The following is a 23,552-nucleotide window of genomic DNA, read 5'->3' as shown; positions in this document are numbered from 1 at the left end:
CGGCTGCGAGTCTTGTGTTTTGGACCCAGAGCGGAGCCGTGGCACGAGAGCTCGGGTTTTCTGGACACAGTGAGGCGAGGGCCGATCTGTTAGTTTCAAAATAGGTTTTAATCATAAGCTTTATATACAAATTGTTGTACAATTATTTTAATAAAGGGAAGTAGTAAGTGAAAGTACAAAAAGCAAAGCTGGCTTCTCCCCCTCAGTGAAGTGTCAAAGGTTTGTTCGCAGCCCAGAGTAGTGATGCGGTAAGTGGACCGTCTACAAGACGGGCTCAGGGAGACTGTAAACTGACGCACTAGAAACCAGGATCCCAAACAGATCGGGCCCGACTTCCCACTGCCCAAATCATTACTCTGCAAGAGTGAACACTGAGGGGCCAGAACCTTCTAGCAAACCCGGGCACCCATAAAAACATGGTTGAAGTTACGCTAAAAATAGTTCAGCGGTAGTGAGTAGTGTAGCTGAGTCTCTCCCACCTCCAATTAAGTATCAACAGGATAGCGCACAAACTCTAAAGCACGAAGCTGTTTAGAGTGTTAACGAGCTGTGCATATCGCACTAGATCTGTTTCTCCAAACGCTCGACTTGCGTTTCCCAGCACGTGTGGGGTTAGTTGCCTGTGTGTGCAGAGCTGGCTCCCCGGTCCCTTGCTGATGGTCCGTCCCGCATGGAGTCACTGGTCCCTCGACTCGTAGAGGAGCTTGGTGGCCTATGATGTGACGAAAGAAGTGTGACCAGTCCTGTGCCCAGCTGCTACGGGCTCCCCCCACCCCCACCGGGCCGGCAGGGCTTCCTCTGGGAGAGGTGGGCCTGTACCTAAAGAAGGGCCCCGCCTCCCGAGCCCTGCCCGCCGCAGCCCACCAGGTACCTTGTGCATGGCCGCCAGCCACGCCGTCGACTGCCTCCTGCTGGCGTGTGCGTCCTCCCCGGCCGTCAGCTTCAGCTGCGTCAGGCCCTCCGCCCCCGGTGCTGCAAACCGCAGGGACATGCCTGTGGCCCGTGCGTTGCCTCCTGGAGAAGGGAGACGAGGTAAGGCCCGCGGGGACCCCAGGATCCCACGTGCCCTTGTGGTGGAGGCCAGGGTGCCTCCTTCCCACCCCTCGTGCTGGTGCGGGGGTCCCAGGGGCACCGGTGGACGTCTGGAAGATGACCCCAAATTCACAGGATGGGAAAGGAACCGAGTCGCCTGGCCCTCCAGGGCCCAGGAAAAACCACATCACTGAGCCGAGAGAAAACCCACAGTGCCACCCGGTCCCACGTGGGGACTCCTGTGGTCAGGAAACCCAGCCAGGGCTGGCCCCACACCAGCACTGATCCCGCTGGCCGTCACTCCCGCCTCAGAGCCATCCTGCTGTTGAGAGCTCGCGTACATACAGGCTGAGGGACCAGTGGGGACCAGCACCAGAGAGGTGCTGACACCTACCCTGCCGTGTGAGCCCCTGCAGAGATGCAGTGAGGGGACCGGCCTCTGCAGGCCGCACCCGGCTGTTCCCACAACCAGCCGCTCAAGGACGGGTGGCTCTCACGGCCTTGACCACAGAACGGTCCCATGGGGACCCAGCGTCCCCGTGAAACCCGTCTACAGCTTTTCTCCTCCGCTTCAACATGCAAACTCCATTTTTGAGCAGGACTCCACCTTGTGGAAGACTCCTAGCAGACACTTGATCTCTGAGTCAAAACCAAGGGCCCACCTCTCCCTGGGGCCCATGGACTGCAGATGACCCCCGCAGACAATTAGAGGCCTGACCATCCGTGCGTGTGGACAGGCTGGTTCCTGATGGGACCCCTTGAGGCGAGTGCCCCCACTGGCAGACCACAGCTCTGCCCACCCCCTGCTTCTCTAAGTAAGGTTTAATCGGCACAGCCACGGCCACGTTCCTGTGTCATCTCTAGTTGCTTCTGCACTTTGCAAGGGTCCAGGCAGCCGGCAAAGCTAAGAACACACACCACCTGGCTCTCCACAGGCCGGCAGGCAGCTCCTTTGGCCACCGTCACCTCAGGCAATTGTGCCACCTACCCCCGCCAGCCCCAGGGAAGACAAGGTTCTACGGTTTTAAAGGTTCTAGAAAACTTCTAGCACGGTGGGGTTCATTGCACCCCCAGAATTTCCAGAAGGGGGCGTGTGGCGCCAGAAGCCCCGGGCCCTGCCCAGGGAGACCATGCACCAGGCCAGCTGGGATGTGGCCTTCTCCCTGGCCCAGGAGGGGCCGGGATGAGGTGGCCTTCCTAGCAGGAGGCAGGCACAGGAACACCCCCGCTGACCCCCAGCTTCTCTGGGCCCTGCCCTCTTGCCCACCCTGCCACCGGCAAGCAGCCTGGAATCCCTGAGCACACCGTGCGGAGGGCACAGAGGCGGCGGAGCGCTGGCCTGGCCCTGTGACCTCGGCATCGGCATCCAGGAGCTCAGGCCGAAGTGCGGAGCTGGCCGGGAAGGGGCGGGAGGGCGCCGGCCGTGCCCCGCTGCCCCTGCGCTCGGCCGGCTTAGGGCCGGTAGATGCAAACACTAAACCCCCTTAGGGCTGAGAAACCCAGCAAACCAAATCCATCTCTACCCCCGATGTTTCCATTCATGCTTTATATACCCGCGTCTTGGGCCCAACCCCCTTTCAAATCGACCAACAGAAGTGACTGTGCACTTCAGAGGCGTGGCCTGGGCTGGACTGCCCAGTGGCAGCAGCAGGGCCGGAGGAGGGTAGCAGGTGGCTGACCTTCAGAGGCAGGCTGGCTCCCCAGGAGGCTGGTGTAAGTGTGAGTGTCTTTTTCTACATCAAGAAGGCGGGCAGGCAGGAGAGGAGAACAAGAGCCAATCAGAAAACAGAAAGCAAGAAGGATTAAGTCACGTGGGTTTTTGTCAGCATGGAATGCAAACTCTTCCCGTGGAAAAACAGCCAGAAGCGTAGAAGTTCAGGTGGAAAGATCCAGAATGGGCTGAACGTTCTGGAAGCTCACCGAGGAAATGGAAAGGAATCTCGTCCCCACGGGTGCCTGACAGGAGCAGGAAGTGCCAGTTCCCAGTCAGCCACCACGCCACACCCTTCTGAGCATATGGATGACGCCGCTGCACTGGGGACGTCATCCTTGGTTTGAGGCCAACAATAAATGGTACCGAAGAGCTCGTACGTGACACGCTCAGGCAGATTCTCCTGAATTCGCTATCGTACACGTTAAGCCCCATTCACCTGGCAAGTTCCTAAAACCATGTACTAAATCCAAGCCCCTAGAGGACGACGGGCTGGCTCCTCAGAGACCCTGCCGACAGACTCCGTCCTCGAGGCCCGTGTCATCCCCAAAGTCGCCCACGCTGGCACCAGACTTCCTGCCGCACTCACCTCCGGGCGGAAAGCCTTCCGTGAGGATCTGCACAGTCGAAATGTGCGCAATGTCAATCTCGTGGCGGCTGTCCCCATCCAGAAGCAAGTACCTAGGAAAAAGGGTGTCCGCACCACGTTACCCCGGGGCCGATGTGACGAGGCTGGCCATGCCCAGCAGCCTCTGCTTCTCACCTCTGGTTGTTGGAGAGACGACAAACCATGGTTTCTGGCTTCTCGGAGTTTCCAAAAGTTACGAGAAAAGTAGCTCCTTAGGATACAAAAACAAACGTGAGAACACAACCAGCCCCTCCACCCCTCACCCCCCCCCCCCCCCCCGGCCCGGCAAGGCCAGCTCCCGGGGAGGCGCGCACACGGGACGAGATGAGACCAAGTGAGTCAACAGCGGTGGCTGTGCCCGCAGGTCCCCGAGGTGAGGCGGCAAGGCCATGACGGAGGAGATGCTGCAGTTTTGTAAAGCACAGGGCGCTGCTATCGGGAGAGGTTCTGCGCACCCTCAGTGCTGCCGGCAACGTCCCGTCCTTCCCCACAAGGCACCCACACGCTCCCGGGGGAGCCAGGGCGGCACCGGAACAGGACAGAAGGCGCACAGAACCGGCCCGGAAGGATCGCGGGACAGGTGGCAGGAGGGAGAACACAGTGGGGGGGGGGGGGGGGTCGGCCTTCAGAGGCTCCTGGGGAGGGAGATCCACAGTCCGTGGAGCACCTCCTCTGATGCCACCCACGTCACAGGGCCCCGTGTCCGCACACGCTCCACCCCGGCCCAGGGCCCCACACCCGCTGGCCATCCCAAGCCCTGCGGAGTCAGGCCGCCACTTTAGGCCGCATTCCTGTTTCCGTAGAGCAGAGGCGGCTCGATCCTTCCATGGGAAGCTGGGGGGGGGGGGGGGGGGGACAGCGCTCTTCCAGGTCGCCCGCCAGACGGACACCCAGGACCCGGCGACGACCCGAGCTTACCACTCAGGAGCACCTTGAGCTGCTTGTCGTAGAACTCCGCCTCCTTGTGCGACACCAGGGCGCACTCGGCGCACTGCCGCACAGGGTCCACGAAACACATGCGCCGCAGCGGCACCTTCTGGCCACAACACTTGTCACAGAAGCACTTCCCACACCGGCGACAGTGGTGCTGCGGGCGCAGGGGTGGTGCTGAGGGGACAGAGGACTGCCCCCCGCGCCCCCCCCCCCCAGGACCACCCGTCTACACAAGCGGCCCCGTGCTGGTCTTCGCCACTGGAAGGAGGAGCTGCCAAGGGCGCCGCGCACACGGCAGGGCGCCCTGCGTCCCGCGGCCCACCTGCCAGGACGCCCCACCTCTTCAGAGGACGACACCCCTTTGAGGGCAAGACCCACGGGTGTGGCGGCGCCCAGCTGGTGGCACGGGCGTGGGTCACCGTCTGCTGTTCTCCGGCAGCCCCCAGGACACTCAGGTGCGTCGGCCGCCCCCCAAGGGGCTCGATGCCGGCCTGGCCCCCACCCGACGGCCTCAGCTCACCTTTCTGGTCAGGAAGTCAAACTTGGCGTCACACTGCATGCACCTCGGGCACTAGGAGGGAAGGAGCGTCAGGACCCAGCTCGGGGTGCTGCCGGGAGAGCCGCCCTCCCGCCCCGCGGCTGAGGGGGTGACGCGTCGCAGGCACAGGTGGGCTCCGGGTCCCACAGGCCGGGGACAGGGCATGAGCTCGGGGGGCATCTCGGGGACGCCGGGGGCAGCGGTCAGAGCCCGAACGGCCACGCTAGGGCAGCCACCTAAGGACCCCCAGTTCTGGTGCCGGAACCACGGGTCGGTGTCCCGGAAGGACCACGTGATTCCACGGCTGGAACTAACGGGAAGCGGCCCCAACACGTGAGCATCGCTTTCTAGGTGAAGTAGGTGACATGGCGGCCGAACGGGGGGGAGGCCCCCACGAGGGACGCCTCGAGTCCCTCAGTGACACGGCCACACGTGCATGGGGATGAGGCTGAAGCGGGATGTGGATGGTGCGGGTCGGATATGGGTTAAAAGGCGGTCACCGCCAGGCCCTGGAAATGCCCCCAAATGCTCCTGGGAGTAAGGGAAGCAGAGGGAACCGGCGGCTGGGCTCCGGGGGACAGGTGTCCAGGCCCCGCAGCGCCCGAGAGGGCAGGGACCATGGCGCTGCGCTGCGGGGGAGGCCTCCCTCACCCCAGCGCGCAGGGAACAGACGGAGTGCAGCGGCCGTGCGACTGGCACGGAAGACAAGGGACTCCAAATGGCCACATCGTCACCAAAGGGACAAGCTCGGGTTTCTTCTCTAACACAAGCCAAGAGTCGCTCCAGACCTGCCACGAAGCACCGACGGGCCATCCCGCCGCCGCCGACGCTCAGCTTCCCCCCCCCCCCCCCCCCCCCCCCGGGAGGAGGGCTTCTGATCACAGGACAGCCAGACCGCATGCGACCCGGGTGCGACCCGGGGCAAACCCGTCAGTCCTGCCCAGCTGGGGCCGTCCCCCAGTGTCCTTCCCTCGTCCCCACCCACCACCTTCTCTCTGCTCAGCCAGGGGCACGCTCGTCCCGCAGGGCAGCAGGGGCAAGCACCAGCCCACGCCTCCCGCCGGGTGACCTCTCCCCTGGCTCTGCGTGTCCCCTCTGGGCCTCGGCCTCCTCCAGGCAGCCGTAGGCTGGCGCACGCGAGTCGGGCAAGCGAGTAGCTCTGAAGGGATTCGAGACAGAGCCAAGTGCCCGTGAACCTGTGTTGATCCAGAGCAGAGGCCAGGGGTGCTGGGACCCCGCAATGCTCCTGGAAGGGACCTCGGACCCACAGCCACGCTGGGCCTTGGCACGTGTCCTCCCACGGCGGGCACCCTTTTCAGACACCACCCTGCAGCCAGACGGGCTCCATCTGGCCGCTGCCCCTGCACTGGGAGCGGGGTCTAAGCTTTTCGAGATCGTGTGACTAACACTTTCTTGTTACCCTGTTGCTCCTAAGCTGCTTTCTGGACTTGGATACAGGGCTTGGCCCACCTTGGCCTTCCAGAATCATCTACAGAATCCCCACGGCTTTGAGTGTGAGCTGGATACTCACTGCCCTGCCGCTGCCTCTCCCTTTTGTGAGTTCTGGAACTCGGGCCTTGGAAGCGTGGCAGGGCCCCAGCCTCTGTATGACCCCCGCAGGGCCAGCCACAGAATCCACTGGAAAAAACCAACAGCGAGGGTGTGGCTAGTGAGGCCCAGCAGCCCGGAAAGCCTGCCTCACTCTGCGGGAAGGCTCTAGCACCTCCTGGGGTCTCCGGTGGCGGCCCCTCTCTTGCTCCCTCTCCAGCAACGCTAATAAAGACGGTCTCACGCTTACTGTAGGGCTTCTGTGTTTGGGTACGTTGAAAGGCCAATTTTCATCTTATTTTGTTTTTATTTGAGAGAGAGGGGCAGGGAGGGGGACAGAATCTCCAGCAGGCTCCACCCTCAGCACAGAGCCCGACGCAGGGCTCAGTCCCACGACCCCGAGTTCGTGACCTGAGCCCAAATCCAGAGTGGGACGCTCAACCGGCTGAGCCACCCAGGCGCCCCAAGACCAACCTGTAAATGTAAGGCGACAGCCAGGACGTAAAATGTGCTTAACGACGTAAGCGACATAGGATTTTATTACTGTAAATAAGCAATGAAGTGATTCAGAAAACGGGCAGATCTTCAAGACAAGGCAACTTTCTGATTACGTAACAGAAGAGAGCCTTCTAAAATTCTCAACAGAGCAATTTAACATGAAGAGAACGGGAAGAAAAAAAAAGAGGCAGAGACGAGAGTCAAAATACGGCCAAAGAACTGCTATGGTGTCTGATGAACGAACCGCACCAGGAGGGAACAGAAACCACACGCGCGAGCCGGGTGCCAGCAGCCGCGGGCCTGGAACCAGGGCGAGGGCGGCCAGCCCCCCTTACCCACCCTACCGGGCCTGAGACCCGCCCCCTCCCAGCACCGCCGCAGGGCGGGAGGGGCGGGACCAGCAGGGAGGACGAGTGGGGGCAGGGCCCACCAGGAGGGTCCTGCACCAGCGCCGCGTGAGCCTCTGGCCAGATGACAGATGCCTCCGCTAGGGTCGCTGGGGGAGGCTCCAGCCTCTGGGGGGGGGGCGGGGGGCCCCCACGCTCACCCCGCAGGCAGGCCTGGATGACAGCGGGGCGGGAAGCTGGTGGCAAGGAGGCACCACGGAGGAGGGCGACTGGGGCAGGGGCACGGGGAGCGCTCCTCGGGAACTTTCCAGCTCCGCACACCGCACACCCCCCCCCCCCGGCCCCCGACTCCATGCTGGTTCGGAGGGGGGAGCCCACGGGGGACCCGCGCCCGCGGATGTGGAAGTTGAGACGAGAGGGAGGCAGGTGCCACAAGGTCAGCTTCCTGGTGGACGCGCGCGAGGTGGAGCGCGAGAAGGGGCCGAGCCCGGGTCACAGAAGGGCCTCGGGGAGCAGAGAGCGGTCTGCCACCGGACCCTCGCGCAAGGAGCCCCCAGAGGTGCCCCGGGCAACTGCAGGACCAGCACTGGCCCCGAGGCTCTCCCCTCAAAGTCTAAATAGTTGGAAGAGGGGTGCCTGAATGGCTCAGGTGGCTGAGCGTCTGACTCTGGACTTTGGCCCAAGTCATACCAAGGGTGCGTGAGCCGGGGGCCCCGCACGGGGGGGCGGAGCCTGCTTGGGACAATTTCTCCCTCTCTCTGCCCCTTCCCCGCACACGCTCTCGCTCTCTCTCAAAAAAAATTTTTTTTGGTGGAAAACAGAATTTAGAGAGTTTAAAGGAATGTCAAAAACAAAGCTACTGCAACAAAAGAGCTCGGGGACACCTGCCCCGTCCTCCCTGGGGGCCCACCCGCTTCCACAGCGCCCCCCTGCTGGCTGGAGCCAGGCCCTGGACACTCCCTGTCTTCGGTTTCTCAGACACAAACAAATCCGGAAAATAAGTTTTCACGATATATGCACAAGGGATGCCTGGGTGGCTCAGACGGTTAAGTGCTGCCTTCGGCTCAGGTCCTGATCTTGTAGTGTGTGTTCGAGCACAGATCAGCGCAGATCCTTCAGATCCTGTCTCCCTCCCCCTGCCCCTCCCACCCGCTCCGAAAAAAAATAAACAAAAAAATATTTTTAAATAAAAAAAAAACAATATATGTATTAACGTATCTTTATTGAAAGATAATCCTTTCTAGAGAATAAGAGAATTACTCCTAAAATATTAAATGACTCATCTCAAAGATTTAACTCCGTCATGAGTGAGGGAACCAGTAAACTGTTAAAAAACCAGCTCAAAAGAGACACAGGAGGTCCTGGGGAGGGGACGAATGTGACAGTGGGTGGCAGGAGACATGTGTTCCTCTTGGGACAGGGCCCGCCTGTGTCTCCCCACCCAGACCCCCATCACGGGGGCTCTGAGCCAGCGGCGGACGCAGCGCCCCAGACACGAGCCCGCCCCGGGAGCAAGTGCTGGGCCTGCCCGGCGCCCCCCCAACATCAGAGGCTTCTACGCAGCCACAGGGCCCGGCACCCCCATGCGCTAGGTGGTGTGCCCCCCGCCTCGCGGTCCCCGAGGCGGGTGAAAGCCCCCGCCTGTCCTGTGCCTGGCAAGCGTCTGCAGAGGACCCCCTGGCCGTGTGACCTCGATGACTCACAGTCGCCCCCGACCACCTGTGACAAGGCTGCACATGAACCCCAAATCCCCATTCCTCACCCCGTTCTCGACCGACTGCCCTGTCTGTCCAGACTCGTCGGCCGGAACAAATGCCCATTCACCTCGCTTGCTCAAACCTGAGTCAAGCTTCTCTCCTTCCTTCAGGCCCACGGATGAAATCCCACCCTCAACCCGTGTGCGACAGGCTGACCTGGGGTGCCGCAACCCCCGATCGCAGGTCACAGGTCACGCGATCTGCGCCCCCTCGCTGAGTGGACGCCTCCCCTTCCCACCTGCTCTCATCCAGTTGGGTCCTGGGTCCCTCCCCGCACAGAGCAAGCCCTTGCCAGGCCGGAGACACCGGCAGATCCCCCGGGTTCGGGGTCTCCCTGGCAGCAGCTCCTCCCCCTGCCTAGAACAGTCTCTCCCAACTTGGGATTTGGTTTTGATCTGACACCCGTGCTCTCCTTCCCACTTCTGTGACCACAGAGTAGCCACGTGTCAAAATGACGGCCCCGAGCTGCCGGCATCGCTGGTTATACCCAGCACGGAAGATGGAAGAAAGAGGGGTGCAAAACCACAGGGCTTTTACGGGTAAAACAGTATCTCACGGCCTCGTGCCCAGAGAGCCCACCCCCAGGCTTCCTCCTCCCCGAAGCCACTAGGGAGCCACGGGCTGTGCATCCTCGGGGACCAGCAACTGTTATTTCCGGGGCAGGAGGCCGGCTGGGAGGCTGGGAGCTATAGCTGGCTCAGGGCAGGCGCACGCGCACGCACACACACACACCCCAAATTGTCAACACTCTCAAGGGACGTCCCTGCAGGCCCACGCGACCAGCCTGGTGCAGGGTCAGGCACCTAGTAAGTACACAACAGACGCGGAACGGGCTGGCCTCAGAGTGACCCGATGGAAAGCGGGGCCGAGATGAGACACGAAGGACCATCCACAGATAGGTCAGCAACGCTAACTGGCAAACAACCGGAAGCGGGTGGAGGCTGAGGGTCTATGGGTCACCCTCCTGCCACATTCTACCTACTTCCCTTCACCCACTCCAAACCACCCAGACCCACCTGCCTCTCACCACCGGTATCCCCAACACCCGAGTCTCCCCCCTGCACACGAGGGTCCTGGTGTCCGACACGCACTGAACAGGCAGGGGGCGGCTGGGGGCCAGGCTAGTGGCAGGGGATCCGCCCCACCCCCTTCCCCCGGAGCTTCCAGAACCTCCTAGCCCACTCTGCCCCAGACTGTTTCTTTTCCTCCAGAACACTCGCTGTGCTAACCTCTGGCCTCTTGGACCAGGCCCCAGTAGGCTTCAAATCCGTTTCCTTTTCGAAGCTCACGGAGGTCCACCCTCCCGTCCCTCCTCCCCCAGGCTCCCTGGAAGGCCTCCAGGGCTCCTCAGGTCACGGGTAAGAATTCCCACAAGCAGGGGGCAGGGGGGCTCCGAGGGGCACCTGCTACCCTTCCTTTCTAGGTGTAAAGGAGCCCCCACCCCCAACAGAGAGACAGACTCAAATAGATCAGGCCAACTCTGCTCGCTTCCTGCTGTTCAACTCAGGCCCGAAAACACAGGCACTTTTCCAGGAAACACCCCTGGGCACTGGAAGAGGGCACACAGAGCTATAGCTGTTACCCCAGTGTGCAGAGGTGGGGGCAGGGGAACCGTGCCTGGGTCCAGACACCCTTCTGGGACTCCTTGCAGACGCCCACCGAGTCCGGTGGGGCAAAGTTCTGCAGGGGGTCAATCGGGCAGAGTCTCTCCAGACTCCTGGGGGGGCGGGCGGGGCACTCCCCGACCACCCTCGATCTGGCCACAGATTAAGTGCCAGAGGTTCACGGCCTCCCTCCCCACTGCGGGAGTGCGCGGTTCCCTTCCGTGTGCACGACCTTGCACCCGCCCGTCCCCACCGTCCCCACGACGCTCCCTGCGATTCCCACTTCCCCAACCACAGTAACACGTGTCAGCCCCAGTAACCCAGGAAGGAACTCTGTGACACGGACACATTCAGGAGAAAGACACACATTCCTTTATCTGACTTTCCACAGCACGAACCGGGGAGCCCAAGTGGGGAAGGTACGCGCTGTCAGTTCAGAGAGTACCAGCACCAAGGGTAAAAGCGCGCAAAATAAAGAGCACAAACAGGGCAACAGGGGAGGGGAGGGAAGGGCCCGGGGAGCACGCGACAGTGGGGAGGGCGGGGGCGGCGGCGGGGAGGGCAGGAGGGCGGGGGCGGCGGCCGCTGGGCCTCTCCTCGCCGCCGCCCTGCCCCGCCGCCCGTCCCCAGCTCGAGCGGGCCTGCCTCGCCTCGGACACCTGATTTCACTCCGGTGCCGACAGCGTAACTACGGTTCTGGGGGAGAAGGCGTCTCAGGACGCAGGGGCGCTTGTCACTTAAAGCGACTCAACCATCACGGCGCGCTGACTTCTTTAGGACGGACGGATCTACAGGAACGCACGGAGTTCCTCCCCGTGGCCTCCCGGAGCTGAGAGCTGCTGGCTTATGGGATCGGGTCCAAACCCCCTGGCCTGCCACGGAAGGGCCTTCGGAAGGGGCCGCACCCACCCCGCCCACAGGGACAGCGCGGGGCCTCCCCACCCCTCACCCCTGCAAGCAGGTGCGGTGCCCGCCAGGACGCCCTCCTTACTGTCCACCTGCAACCTCCCACTCAAAGCCAGCCCTCCGCTCGCACCGCGCGGCACCCCCCCCCCCAACCCGGAGCGCACCGCCTTCTAAGGAGGCGGGGGGCCTCTCCACCCCCCCACCACGGGGCAGGGGCAGCGACGGCGTCTCAGGGGCCCCAGCTGAGCAGCTCATCCAATGGAAGTGGAATTCCCACGTGATCTCGCAGGTGGGCCGAGACCGGGACAGAGCAGGAGGGGCGGTCCTTGCGGGACGCACCTGAGTGGGGAGTGGGCGAGACTGGACGCCCCGAGAGGGAACCAGGCAGAGGGCACTGTGCCCAAGGCCCCGGGAGGGCTGGAGCGCGATCACCGGGAACCCGGGGTACCGACGGCGGCCGTGGGGGGCCCCGGAAGGGCAGCAGGAGCCAGACGAAGCGCTTCGGGGCCCCGGGTCGGGGCACCAGGGAGGCACGGCGGGCCTGGGGCGCGGACCGGGTAGCCTTAGCCTCGGAAGGGGATCCTGGGCGCGGACGGGGGTCTCGGGCGAACAGGGCGCGGACGGGGGGCGGGAAGCCGGCGGGCGGTGGCGACCTACCTCCTTATCCGGGACCCACTGCGGCTCCTCCAGGCCGAAGGGGCTGCCAAAGGCGCGGTGCTCGGGCACCATGCGCAGGCCGCTGGGGGAGCGCACCAGCTTCTTGGCGTCGCGGCGCGCGGCCACCTCGGAGGACATGACGCCGCCACAGCGCTCGCCCGAGGCCCGGGCCCTCGCCCCGTCAGGAGCCCCGCCCCGTCCGCGTGGTTGACAACGGCCGCGTCCAATCGCCACGCCCGTCCGGGAGAGCGGGCCAATCGGTACCCGGGACCCGCCCCAACGCTGAGCTGTTCAATCCACGCAGTGGCACCTCCCCGGCCACTCCGCGGCCCGACACCAATCGGCAGTGAGGACCCGCCCAGGCACACCCCGCCCCCCTCGGGAGGATGGAGACTTTGGATTGGCCAGTTAGTCTGCGTCTTATGCTGCTTCCTCTCTCATTGGCGAATCCAAGCAGGAGCGCCCGGCTCTCATTGGAAGAGGAGGTTGTAGGGGGCGGGGCAGTGCGAAGAGGCGAGCGGAGCGCGCGCGGGGTGAGAGTGGCTGGCCGTGGGGCGCGCGGCGCGGGGGCGCGGGTCGTCCGCACCGTCGAAGCCCGCGGGCGGGCGGAGGGGACAGCCGAAGCCGGGGTCCTGGCGGTGGGAAGGAAGGTGGGCTCGGAAGCCGGGGTGCGGGGGCCGCAGAGGCCCGCCCTCGGGGCTGTCACCCGTAGGGACCGGAGCAGGCCGCCGCGCTGGGTGAAAGGTGAGCGAGGGCTGCATGAAGTCGGGGTGTGCAGGGGTGGGGGAGGGCGGGGTCATGGTGGGTCTGCGGGACCCCCAGGTGTGGAAGAGCCGCTGGGGGGAACGGGACAAGATGGTTCAGGGGCTGGGAAGGGAAGGGGCTCTCAAAGGAGGAAGAGGGTCTTGAGAAGGCACGAGGGCCCAGGTGTCCAGGCCAGGCTGCTCTGGAGAAACCACCGTGGTGCCCAGGCACGGCCCCCAAGTCACCGGGGGGCGTTCCCTGTCGGGAGGGCTCATCACCCCCTCCGGGGAGGGGAAGCCAGAAAAGATGCCCAGTCTGGAGGGAGAGCCGGGTGCTCCCACCCGGGGAGGCACCCCGCAGGCAGGAGAGCGGGGAGACTGAGCAGCTCCTGTGGGATTTGTTAACAGGCGGGTCAAGAACTCGGAACAAACAGCTGGGACCTGCATCCCACTTGCTGACTGTATGACCTTGGCTTGTCCGTTTCCTAGTCAGCCACACCGAGGTGGGAACGCTGCTGTTGTGAGGCTTGAGTTCGTGTTGTGCGAGGTGCCTGGAACAGTCCTGGGAACGGACTGTGTGTCTGATAACTGTCTGCACTCCTCTGGTGAGTTTGGGGCATCAGTGGGGCTGCCTGTATTCAGCTTTGAACTTGCGAGAGACACGGGCTTTGGTTCTGTTCTGTGGGAGATTTGGGCAGCCCTCTCTGTGGGGGCGCCGTGCCCTGCCCTCTTTTGTAAGTCCGCCAAAGCTACTGGAAACCTGAGTCTTGCTGCCCGGAGTGCAGGTGGGCCGGTGGGCCAGTCTGTCTGTAGCTGGAACTTTCCATCCCTGAGAGGGGCAGGGGTGGGGTGGGGTTGGCAGTCGGGGTCCTCAGGCCTCCGCCCAGGGGGCCCTGAAGCAGGAGAGTGTGATTCCCCCTGGGAAGGCTCAGGGCTTCCCTCTGGCGGGACCTGAGTTGCTTGAAAGTCATATTCGATTCTACTGGTTCCCACAAACGTTGGGTTCTCTCCTACGGCTCTGACCCCCTCGCCCAGCGGCATGGCATGTCAACTGTCCCCTTAAACAGGAACTTAACGTTAATGCTCCGGGAAGCTGCTTCATCTGTCCGGGCCCGCTGTGGGCGTGCTCCGTGCCCAGGCCTCTCCCTTGCTGGAGGAGCGCGGGCCTGGAGGATGGCTGGCTCACGCCCCTGCCCCTAGGGAGGTGGGGGGACAGGGCGCCCACCTGGGCCTGTCTGTCCAGCTCCCGGTCAGTGTCTGCTTTACGCGGGTGCTCCGCCAGTGGTCACTCTGCTTCCGGATGCCCCGTTCCCCCACCACATAGGTTCGAGGCGCTGTGGTCACCTGCCTTGATATCCTGCCCTGTGTCTAGTGGCTGGTCAGAATCTGAGTTTAGTATCCAGGCACGTCCCTCTCCTGGCCATTCATCTTCACAGTCCAGACCCCAGTCCAGCCTGTTGGCCGCGTGTGTCACATCAAGGCCTTCCCCCCCCCCCAGGGACGCCCCAGGGCCTTTCCACAGTCTGGGGGTGGGGGGGACACGCACCGTCTCTGGAATTTGGAAACAACAGACTTGGTATCTTGTCCAGCTGTTCTCTTGTCCTGGAGGAGGTTTTGGGTGGTGCCTCCCGGGGTCACCTCTTCCCGCTCTTGTCCTCAGGGCTCCCAGAGGTGCTCTCCCCACCAAGCCAGGAAGGCACACCGCGTGTCCTTTGGCAACTTACTACTTGTCCTGGAGATGATCTTTTTCTTGCTTACCTGCTTTCTGTCTTCAGGAACCAAACGTCACACGCATCACCAGCCCACTAGAACCTTCCCTATGCTCAGGGCACCTTCGGAGCTCGTCACCGTCCTCACCTCCTCTCGCTGTGTGTAGCTGGCACTGGGGCCCTGCGTTCAGGCACCTCTGACGCTGACCCCGCTGTCCTCCAATTTGCAGTCCTGGTGGCCGTTGGGGGGGCCGTGGGGGAGCCGGGGCTGTGTGTGTCCTCCCCGGCCTCGGCATGTTTCCTGTCAGCCCTGGCCTGGGAGCTCCTGCTCACGCCTGAGCGTCAGGCTCCCGTGCTGTCAGTTCTGGGTGTTTTGGATTTCTCCCTGCCGGACCGGTTTCCCTGACCAGCCTGGGAACGTGACCGTGCAGGCGACCTGCTTCTCGAAGCTCCAGAATCAACCCGATGTTGTCCAAATCAGTAACACTCTAAGCACTGCAAGGGGAGGCGACCTCCGACCTTCCCCTCGGCTGAGGCCTTGCTGGTGGACCTGGGCCCTGGGTTCAGCCTGAGTGGCTGCCGGCCTTGGTGTTCCCACACGCCCCGCTGCCTTCCTACCCTTGCTGATCTGGGAGGCCAACATGGAAACGTGGCTTGCTAGAGAGTGTCTGGGTGACCCTGGGCTGAGTAGGGCGACCAGCGAGGGTCGGGCTGGGCTCCAGTCCCCACGGCATTTAGTGCGCGGTCTGGGCCTCGGGAGGGCTGCTGGCCAGGAGAGGGGCGGGGCCGGCCACACGGTCTCCGCTGTTCTCTGCCGACACAGCTGGGTGGTTCGTGGAGGTTCCCGCTTGAAAACGTCTCGCAGGATTCAAAAGTCACTTTTTCCATTCTTTCCAAATCCCCGCGGGGACACACTTCTGCCGAATGCAGAAGACGCTTCATTCGCGTGAGCCCAATGAGCATGGTCCCTGTCTGCGTCGTCCTCACCCCAGAGGTGGGCCGGGCAGGGTGCTCACCCGTGTACCAGGTCTCCAGGCCGGGACTCCAGGTTGGAGCACATGCTCATTTCTAACACTGTCTGCCGGGGACGGAACGGGGACCGCCTTGCGCTGCCCTGGCCTTTAGAGTGGGGGTGGCCGGGGGACATCCCTTCAGCCGCATCCCTGTGCGGATCGAGTCTTGGTTTCTGAGGTACCAAGTGGTTCCTCTAAGCCAGGTGTCGCCTTAGACTTACTTCAGTGGTTTTCCTGGTGCAGTGAAGTCTCTCCTCCAACCTCAGGGCTGACGGTGAACCCGTCACAAAGGAGACTGCGTACCCAAGCCACTGTCACCCCGCGGTGCTCTGCTCCTGGGGGGTTTGCACTGACATCAAGCGCATCGGCGTTTGTGTCCCTGGGAGATTATCCGTGGTCGCAGTCAACCTGTTGAAGAAATGGATTTGGATCAGTTGGACCTGAATCCCAGAATTACTACTGCGGTCAAGAAAGGTATGTTTACCGGTGTTTGTGTCGAGTAGATACGTGAAGCGTGTGGGTGGACTTGTGTGCCGTGTCCGTGAGACACAGCGAGGTTGCCGAGTCCCCCTTCCCCAAGCAGCTACTCCTGATGAGTAGCCAGTGCTGGAATGTGCTGCAGGGTCTTCAGGGGTGTGTGTGTGTGTGTGTGTGTGTGTGTGTGTGTGTGTGTGTGGACTTTTTTCAAGTTAAATTTTATTTTCATCAAAGTAATACACGTTTATTTTCTAAAACGTGAAACGGAACTACTTCCGCCACTCAGGAGTCTTTGGGCAATTTCTTTGTCTTTACATCTGGACTTCTAAGAACGTGCTTACGTCGCTGCGTTCGGTTTGTCAGCGTCTGCGATCACGCACGGAGCGCCTGGGACAGGGGTGAGGGCTGGCTTCCTGGTGCACCTCCTTCCCCCTCCCCCACCACAGTTGGAGCCCAGTTTGGGCCGTGAGGGCTGTGACTGGGGACATCATTACTGCTGCTGAACTGCGAGGTTTTGACGGTTTCCTTTCTTATTACCTCCCCCCAAAGTTGGTCGTTGCCTCCTTTTTTCAAATTCTGTGTTTTCCGTGTACGTCTCGTTGTCTTTTCCCACATTGTCCAGTATGTCAGCCACGGGGGCCTCTGTGTTAAGTGCCCGAATGGGTGAGCTGGACGGCCTCCCCGTCGTGTTTGTCTCCCGGTGCGTCCTTCCCCAGCTGCCCTGCACCAGCTGGCGTGCTGGGCCTCCCGTCCCCCGCCCCCGTCTCCCGGGGCATGTGACAGGGAAGCTTGTTGACCACAAAGCGTGGAAGCCGGAGTCCACGTGGGGGCGGCTTGGTGATGTCTTACGTGGGGGGACAGTCTCTGGTCCTGCTCCTTCGTCCTTGGCTCTTGTTCTTCCCGAGCCTTGCAGTCATTTTGTTGTGTTTTCCCTTCGGTCCAGTCTGTCCCTCTGTCTTTTCACTGGAGCCTTCAGCGCACATGTATTTAAGGTAATTCCTGGTACGTTTGGGTCTAACTCTCTCTTTTGCCGAGCTACCTGTTCTGTTGCTTTTTGTGTTGTTTTCCCTTTTTTGCCATCTGGGTCGGTTGGAAACATTTTTTAGCGCATTTCTTTTCCTACTAACTCGCAAGTAATGTACTTATCCCCGCCCAACAGTCATTGATCCGCTCTCCTCCCCAAATACCAGATCTTCTGGATATGTTAACTCTGTGACCCGCCCCCCCACCCGGCTGTTGCCACTGGCATTGTAACCGCGCGCAGTCTTAGCTCGGTCCCCGCCTTCCCGGCTTTCCGCTGCAGTGACGTTTGTTTGGAGCCCGGCTTGGCTTGCCTAACTGCACAGTTCTCACCCTGCCCCGGGGTCACCCTCAAGCCTTGCCTTGGTGTCGGCCTGCCTGGCCACAGAAACACCCTTCCTTGGGACACATTTTCAGGATGTGGCCACGGCAGGTGGCTGATGTGCTCTGGGCACCTGGGAGAGGCCCGTCCCCCTCTCGGGCCCCTTACCTCCCCACTGCTGTCCTCACACTCTGTCCAGGGGCTCCCATGGCTTCAGGAAGTGGACGGATCTAGCCCCTGCCCGCTGGGTCCCCAGAACTGGAAGACAGTGCTCCGGAAAACAGCCGTTGTCTTTGCCATGCTGCCCTGCGTTACTGTAGCCTGAACTTGTCCTATTCTGTCTTTGTGTAATTTCAGCCAAACTGAAGTCAATAAGGGAGGTTTTGCATTTTTCTGGACCAGACCTGCAGAGACTAACCGGCCTCTCCAGCCTCGACGTGCAACACTTGCTGAGAACGGCCTCTCTGCACCTGCGGGGAAGCAGCGTCTTCACAGGTGGGCACTGGGGGCGGGTGGGGGGTGAGGAGAGGCCTCTGCTCTGCCCATGCCTGGGGAGGGATTGACGCAGGGCCACGGTCACAGCATCAGGACAGGGACACAGCAGGTGTACAGGGCGAGGGCAGGGGGATGGAAGAGATGGGACCAGGCCAGGCAGTGCGGGAAGCGGGGGTGGGTCGGCAAGCAGACCCAGAGCCCGCGGGCGCCCAGAGAGCACAGCAGCTAGGAGAAGCTTCCACGCCCGCCTCCTCCCTGCCTCCTGGCTCCGAGGTCGCCTGGGCCCCCGGCACGTGGTGACCGACGCCCCCTGCGCCCCCAGCTCTGCATCTGCACCAGCAGAAGAAGAGGTTCCCCGCCCAGCACCAGCGCCTGAGCCTGGGCTGCCCCGTGCTGGACGGCCTTCTCCGCGGCGGCCTGCCCCTGGACGGTGTCACCGAGCTGGCCGGTCACAGCTCCGCCGGGAAGACCCAGCTGGCCCTGCAGCTCTGCCTGACCGTGCAGTTCCCTCCGCGGCACGGAGGCCTGGAGGCCGGTGAGTGGCTGTCCCCTCAGGCGGGCGGGGACAGAGTTGGGGGAGGCGGGGGTCCCAGCCGTGCCCAGGTCGCACTCATCGAGTCGGGGCCCGACGCCACCTCCAGGGCCATCTTCCCGGGTCCCCGTCTCTCTCCGCATGCGCCGTGGATTCCACCCGAGGGGGAGGGCAGGTCTGAGGGCCATGGGCCCTGTAGCCTGCCCTCCGTAGGAAGTGGCCCCTGCTCCCTTGAGGACCCGGGGACAGTCTCCGTCTGGGCACAAAGTCCCCCTTAGGCACTTCTGCGCACTCTCCCGCCGCCAGCCTGCAAACCACGTGGTCCATGGGGCTGGAAACCTCGGGCAAACATTTTCCTCTTTTTCCCTTCTGGGGACGGGGCAGACAGGACCACCGAGGACAGCGGGGGCGGCCGGCCCCTGACACGGTTTTGCGTCTGTCAAGTATGCACAGGGCGTGCGGGGGAGGGATTTTTCCAGGCTGCCCGTGCGGGTCTCTGAGCGTTAAAAACTTCAATCGTTCTTACTAAACGTGGTGCCAGAGTGGACAGGTCGCACCTCGGTAGCTCCTCGGTAAACGCTGCACGGTTCCTCCCGAGCTCATCTGCTCACCCAGCTTCCCGGACAGGCTGGGCCACACGGTGGGCGGGGCACGCGGCCGGGGCCAGACCTCGCGGCCCGGTGACACACGCACGCCGCTGGGACCCATGCAGGGCGCCGGCAGCAGGGGCCTCGCTCGGGGACCTCTCCTGCTTCCCCTATGTCCCGAGAGCCGAGGACGGGGGTCGGTGCCGCTCCCGTGAGCCCGGCCGTGGGCGGGGGCCTCCGGACCGCGCATGGGGGTTGCTCACCCGCGGCGGGCCTCTGTGTCACCCCTGCCCCTGCACCTCTGGGCGAGGGTGCAGGTGCCCGGTGCCGGGTGGACGGACTTGGCCTTGGAAGCCGGTCAGCGGACGTTTCCTGTGGCGAAATGTCCCGGTTCGCGGTTGGGTCGCCTTCTGTGGCCGACTTGTAGGATCCTCGTGTGATCCGGACGCGAGCCTCTCCCCAGACACGGAATTCACCGTGTTTTCTGCAGGGATCGCCTCGTTTTCTTGTGGATTATCCTGTGATCGAGTCCAGTTTCTCTCTCTGCCTTTTCTCACTTGTGCGGTCTGTGCCACATCGGAGACCCCCTCGCCCAACCCAGAGTCCCGAACACCCACCCGCGTGCTCTCCGGAGTTTGAAAGCGTCGGCTCTGGCGTTCGATGGGCGGATGGAGTCCGTGCGGGGGGTGAGGGAGGGCCTGGTCCCCGCGTCCCCGCACCATTCCCAGGGAAGACTTCTCTCTCTCACCGGACTGTCCCGGGACCTTCGTTGAAAAGCAGTTGCCACAGACGTCAGGGTTCGTTTGTGACGGTCCCCAGTTCTTCCCAGTGGACCTGGGGTACATTGGCACAGGGGAGCCAGGGCGTCACCCCAGGGTGTTCAGGTCACAGCAGCCTCGAAAGGGGAATCTGGGACGCGTGCTCCGGCAGAGCCTCTGAGGGGAATCCAAGGGCGTGTGCAGGCAGGGCATTTCCGGAAGCCCGCGGGCCCTGATGATCCCACTGGCTTCCACTCGAGATGGGCTGGGGCAGACCCGCGGGGTGGCGTCCTGACAGCAAGGGGGGCGGCAGGGGAGACCAGCCCCGTGCGGGGAAGCCACAGGGGGGCGGGCTGACCGCCCCCCCGCCCCCCTCCGTGCCGCCCCAGGGGCCGTGTACGTCTGCACTGAAGACGTCTTCCCGGACCTGCGTCTGCAGCAGCTCATTGCAGGGCAGCGGCACCTGCGGACGGACGTTCCGGGAGAGGTGATCGACAGGATGAAGTTTGGCCACCAGATCTTCATCGAGCACGTGGCCGACGTGGTGAGCGTCCTCCCTCTCTGGCCCCGAGTTCTGTGGGGAAGGTGGTCAGGCGGGCCAGTGGACAGAGCCACACACACGACACCCACACCGGGCCACCACCAGCACCAGGCAGCCGGTGAGCTGCCACAGGATTCGTGACCTGAAATTCAGGCTGAACCGGTTGCCCCGCCCACGGGGAGTTGCGGAGGGAGGGAGGCCCCACACGCCACCCACCGTCCCGTCCCCCACGGGGTGTGCCCCTCAGCCCCCTCAGTAGCAGAGAGCACCTCCCTTGCCTCCTGGCCACCCGGCCACCCTGCGGTGACCATTCACTGCCCCGAGGACAGGCCGGCTGTCCCGGCGAGAGCGGTCTGTCGGGTTTGACTTCCACCCGACGGAGGAGAAAGGACATCAGGGCACAGGAGGTCCCCGCCTGGCTGCTCCGAGGGGGGGCGGGGGACACGTATCCGGAAGCATCAGCAGCATCCCTCCCTGCAGATGGGCAGCCGTGGGGCAGGAAGCCCCAGGGAGAGGGCTAGGAGCACAGTGGTCCTGGCAGGCAGGGGAAGCGGCCCTGTGACCTGGTCCGTGATCAACTCAGATCATTAATTGAGAGAGGGACAGGCAATGAGTGGAAAGGGTTCAAAAGCTGAGAATAAACCGTATAGCAGGAAAAAAAAAAAAAAAAAAGTTAAGAAAGCCTCTGCATGGGGGGGCTGGGGGGAGCCTCTCCTTGCAGCCCGGCTTCCCGAGTGCACCCCCGCACCTGCTGGGCAGGGTCCCCGGTTCCCGGGGGACCTTCCCCCACTTAAGAATTGCTATAAAAATTGCAAGTAAAGGGTAAGGCATATAAACTTTTAATTTTAAAAAAATTTACAATAGAACATATCACACACAGCTTCGGGAAGTAACACGGGAAGATTGGGCACACAGGCCCAGTCTTCCTTGCACTTTCGGGACACGGGTGTCCCGGGAACCGCGGCCCAGGAGGGAGGCTGCGCCCACCCCGTCACCCTGGAGGGGCCGAGCGTGGCCGTGGCTTTGCAAGCGACGCGTCCTGGTGAGCGGTGTGGCTGTTAGTAGGACAGTGTGCTGGTGGCACGGGGACACAGAAGACGAGGTTAGTGCTGCAGGCTCTCAGCTCCAGGGCCCTCCAGCCTCGGTGACCGTCCCCTGGCTGTCACAGGGCAGGCTCTGGCTGCACACGAGCAGTGTTGTCCTGGGTCCTCCAGGGCCGGGTGTGGTTTCACTGCAAGAGAAGGCAGCAGTCAGGGCCAGCGCTTTTGAGGCCCACGGTGGTTTCTGAGAGCCGTTCCGAAAACCGCGCTGGGGGCACCAGGCGTCTGCCCTCCTGCCCAGTGTCGGCCTGGAGCCCGGGGCCCTGCTGGGGGGACGGGGCCTGCCCTTTGTGCACAAGCAGGGCCTCAGGGCTGCGGTCCCCGTTTCCACCTCCTGGGGGAGGGGGCCCCTGAGTCCTGGCTCCGCAGGGAGCGAGTGCAGCCACCACCTGCCCAGCCCCCGGGTGTCCCCAGAGCTGCCTGCGGTGACGGAAAGGGGACGGGACTCACGTTAATGCTGGCGTCCTCGAGGCCACTGCTGCTGCCATCATTTTCCACAAAAAGAGCCTCTACCGAAGACGCCCTAGAGGTGGAGGCACAGAACTGGGTTTCATTCAGGGCGAGGAACCAGACACTTGGCTGCTCTCTGGCGGGACGGCCAGTGTGCGGTCACCTGGCACCAGGGCCTGAGGCCACCCGGCCCCACCCGGGAGCCTGGCCAGGGCCGCTCAGGGCACCGCACTTGGGCCCCAGAGGTAGGCGGGGGTGGCCTGCCGCCCCCCCCCCCACCCCACCGTGGGGTGGGGCTGGGCAGGGGACAGGGCTCACCGCCACCCCTAGACCCGCCTGACGAGAGTATGGTCCCAGCGACCAGGGCGGTCGGTTATGAGCCGGCTTTCTGCTATGGCAGCACCCCAGGGGTCAGCTCCTGGCACGGGGCCACCAAAGGATGAAGTCCCGGTCACTGTGATGGCCCATGGGGTGAGGAGTGAAACGGGAAGGCTGTGAGGGGTTCTTCAGTGCAGGGCACAGGCGCTGACCGCCAGCTCCCTTGGCCTCTAGGACGCCCTGCTGGAGTGTGTGAGTAAGAAGGTGCCCGTGCTGCTGTCGCGGGGGATGGCCCGCCTAGTGGTCATCGACTCCGTGGCGGCCCCGTTCCGCTGTGAGTTTGACGGCCCGGCCTCAATGCCCAGGGCCAGGCATCTGCAGGCCTTGGGGGCCACCCTGCGCCGGCTGAGCAGCACGTTCCGGAGCCCCGTGCTATGCATCAACCAGGTGGGCCCGACCCCTCCCCCCCCCCCCCCCCCCACTCAGCTTGGATTTTAGGGAAGTTCAGGGGGTGGGGGTGGAGGAGTGAGGCCACTCATGCTGGGGCGGGTGGTGGTGGGGTCCTTGCTGCAACTGACCCTGGTCTGGACCTCCCAGGTGACAGAGGCCATGGAGGAGCAGGGTGCGGCACCCGGGCCACAAGGGTGAGCCGGGCCCAGCCCACGGGCGGGACAGTGAGGGTGGCAGTGGGTCCCCCGAGGTTTTGTCGGTAACCGTTGGGCCTGTTTTCTGTCTCAGTCTCTGGGAGGAGCGGGTCTCTCCGGCCCTCGGAATGACCTGGTCCAATCAGCTCTTAATGCGGCTGATGGTCAGCCGGCGCCGCCCCGAGGAGGAAGCCGTCCTCCCCCCGCCCGGCCGCCCTGACCGCACCCTGCGGGTGATCTTCGCCCCTCACCTGCCCCCCTCATCCTGTTCCTACACCGTCAGCATGGAGGGGGTACGGGGGACTCCCGGGACCGAGGCCCGTTGACGTGGCAGCTGCAGAACGGCCGGTCAGGTCCCAAGAAACCCCGAGTCTGGCCGAGCCCTCCACACTCTGCAGGCACAGGGGACTCACGTCTTGACCCGGAACACCCATCACCGGGACAGGGTCTGCTCCAGGGGTTGGCTGCCCCTTCTCAACGGCGGGAAGGCAGTAAGCACGGATGACCCGCCTGACGTGGCCTCCCCCCCGGGCAGGGCTGTCTGCCTTCACGCCCCACGCCCCCGCTGCCCCCCACGCTGCCTGGCACAGCGGGCCCTGGACCCTTTCGCCATGGCTTGTTCTCTGCCGGGCACTGTCCTAAGTAATTCATCCACGTTGGAGTGCGTCTCCTTCGCGGCCTCTG

The 23,552-nt window shown here is 63.3% G+C and overlaps 3 protein-coding genes across 18 annotated transcripts in view; 1 reads left to right on the top strand and 2 right to left on the bottom strand.

Annotated features, from left to right (window-relative positions):
• Window positions 1–89: 89 nt before the first annotated feature.
• On the bottom strand, window positions 90–12,305 carry ZFYVE21 (zinc finger FYVE-type containing 21). 2 transcript variants are annotated; one of them, XM_045448400.1, is made up of 8 exons: window positions 12,160–12,305; window positions 4,825–4,875; window positions 4,290–4,458; window positions 3,507–3,582; window positions 3,333–3,424; window positions 2,712–2,765; window positions 872–1,014; window positions 90–712 (listed from the first exon to the last, which is right to left on the bottom strand). In XM_045448400.1, the coding sequence occupies exons 1-8, from the start codon at window positions 12,295–12,297 to the stop codon at window positions 677–679; spliced, it is 759 nt and encodes a 252-aa protein (XP_045304356.1). In that variant the 5' UTR covers window positions 12,298–12,305; the 3' UTR covers window positions 90–676. The 2 variants fall into 2 exon arrangements, with proteins under 2 accessions (XP_045304356.1, XP_045304357.1); XM_045448401.1 differs by lacking the exon at window positions 2,712–2,765 and having other exon boundaries at window positions 12,160–12,297.
• On the top strand, window positions 11,222–23,386 carry XRCC3 (X-ray repair cross complementing 3). 7 transcript variants are annotated; one of them, XM_045448398.1, is made up of 9 exons: window positions 11,222–11,791; window positions 13,392–13,507; window positions 15,891–16,098; window positions 17,801–17,938; window positions 18,261–18,473; window positions 20,205–20,359; window positions 22,459–22,671; window positions 22,822–22,868; window positions 22,963–23,386. In XM_045448398.1, exons 3-9 carry the CDS (start codon window positions 16,044–16,046, stop codon window positions 23,192–23,194), a joined length of 1,053 nt encoding a protein of 350 aa, XP_045304354.1. In that variant the 5' UTR covers window positions 11,222–11,791; window positions 13,392–13,507; window positions 15,891–16,043; the 3' UTR covers window positions 23,195–23,386. The 7 variants fall into 7 exon arrangements, with proteins under 7 accessions (XP_045304354.1, XP_045304353.1, XP_045304351.1 ...); XM_045448397.1 differs by lacking the exon at window positions 11,222–11,791 and adding an exon at window positions 12,329–12,419; XM_045448395.1 differs by lacking the exon at window positions 11,222–11,791 and adding an exon at window positions 12,457–12,566.
• The window catches only part of KLC1 (kinesin light chain 1), a 68,459-nt gene continuing 66,086 nt past the window's right edge, over window positions 21,180–23,552 (bottom strand). For all 9 annotated transcript variants that reach the window (XM_045448377.1, XM_045448379.1, XM_045448382.1 and 6 more), the window contains 2 exons: window positions 21,907–21,979; window positions 21,180–21,587 (listed from right to left, as the gene is read on the bottom strand). In XM_045448377.1, the coding sequence (XP_045304333.1) occupies window positions 21,944–21,979 (36 nt within the window). In that variant the 3' untranslated portion in view covers window positions 21,180–21,587; window positions 21,907–21,943. The remainder of the gene's footprint in view (window positions 21,588–21,906; window positions 21,980–23,552) is intronic.

The sequence above is a fragment of the Leopardus geoffroyi genome, chromosome B3 (assembly GCF_018350155.1).
Source record: "Leopardus geoffroyi isolate Oge1 chromosome B3, O.geoffroyi_Oge1_pat1.0, whole genome shotgun sequence".
Taxonomy (NCBI): Eukaryota; Metazoa; Chordata; class Mammalia; order Carnivora; family Felidae; genus Leopardus; species Leopardus geoffroyi.
Note: the sequence above shows the minus strand (reverse complement) of the source record. Positions and strands in the feature narration are given on the sequence as shown.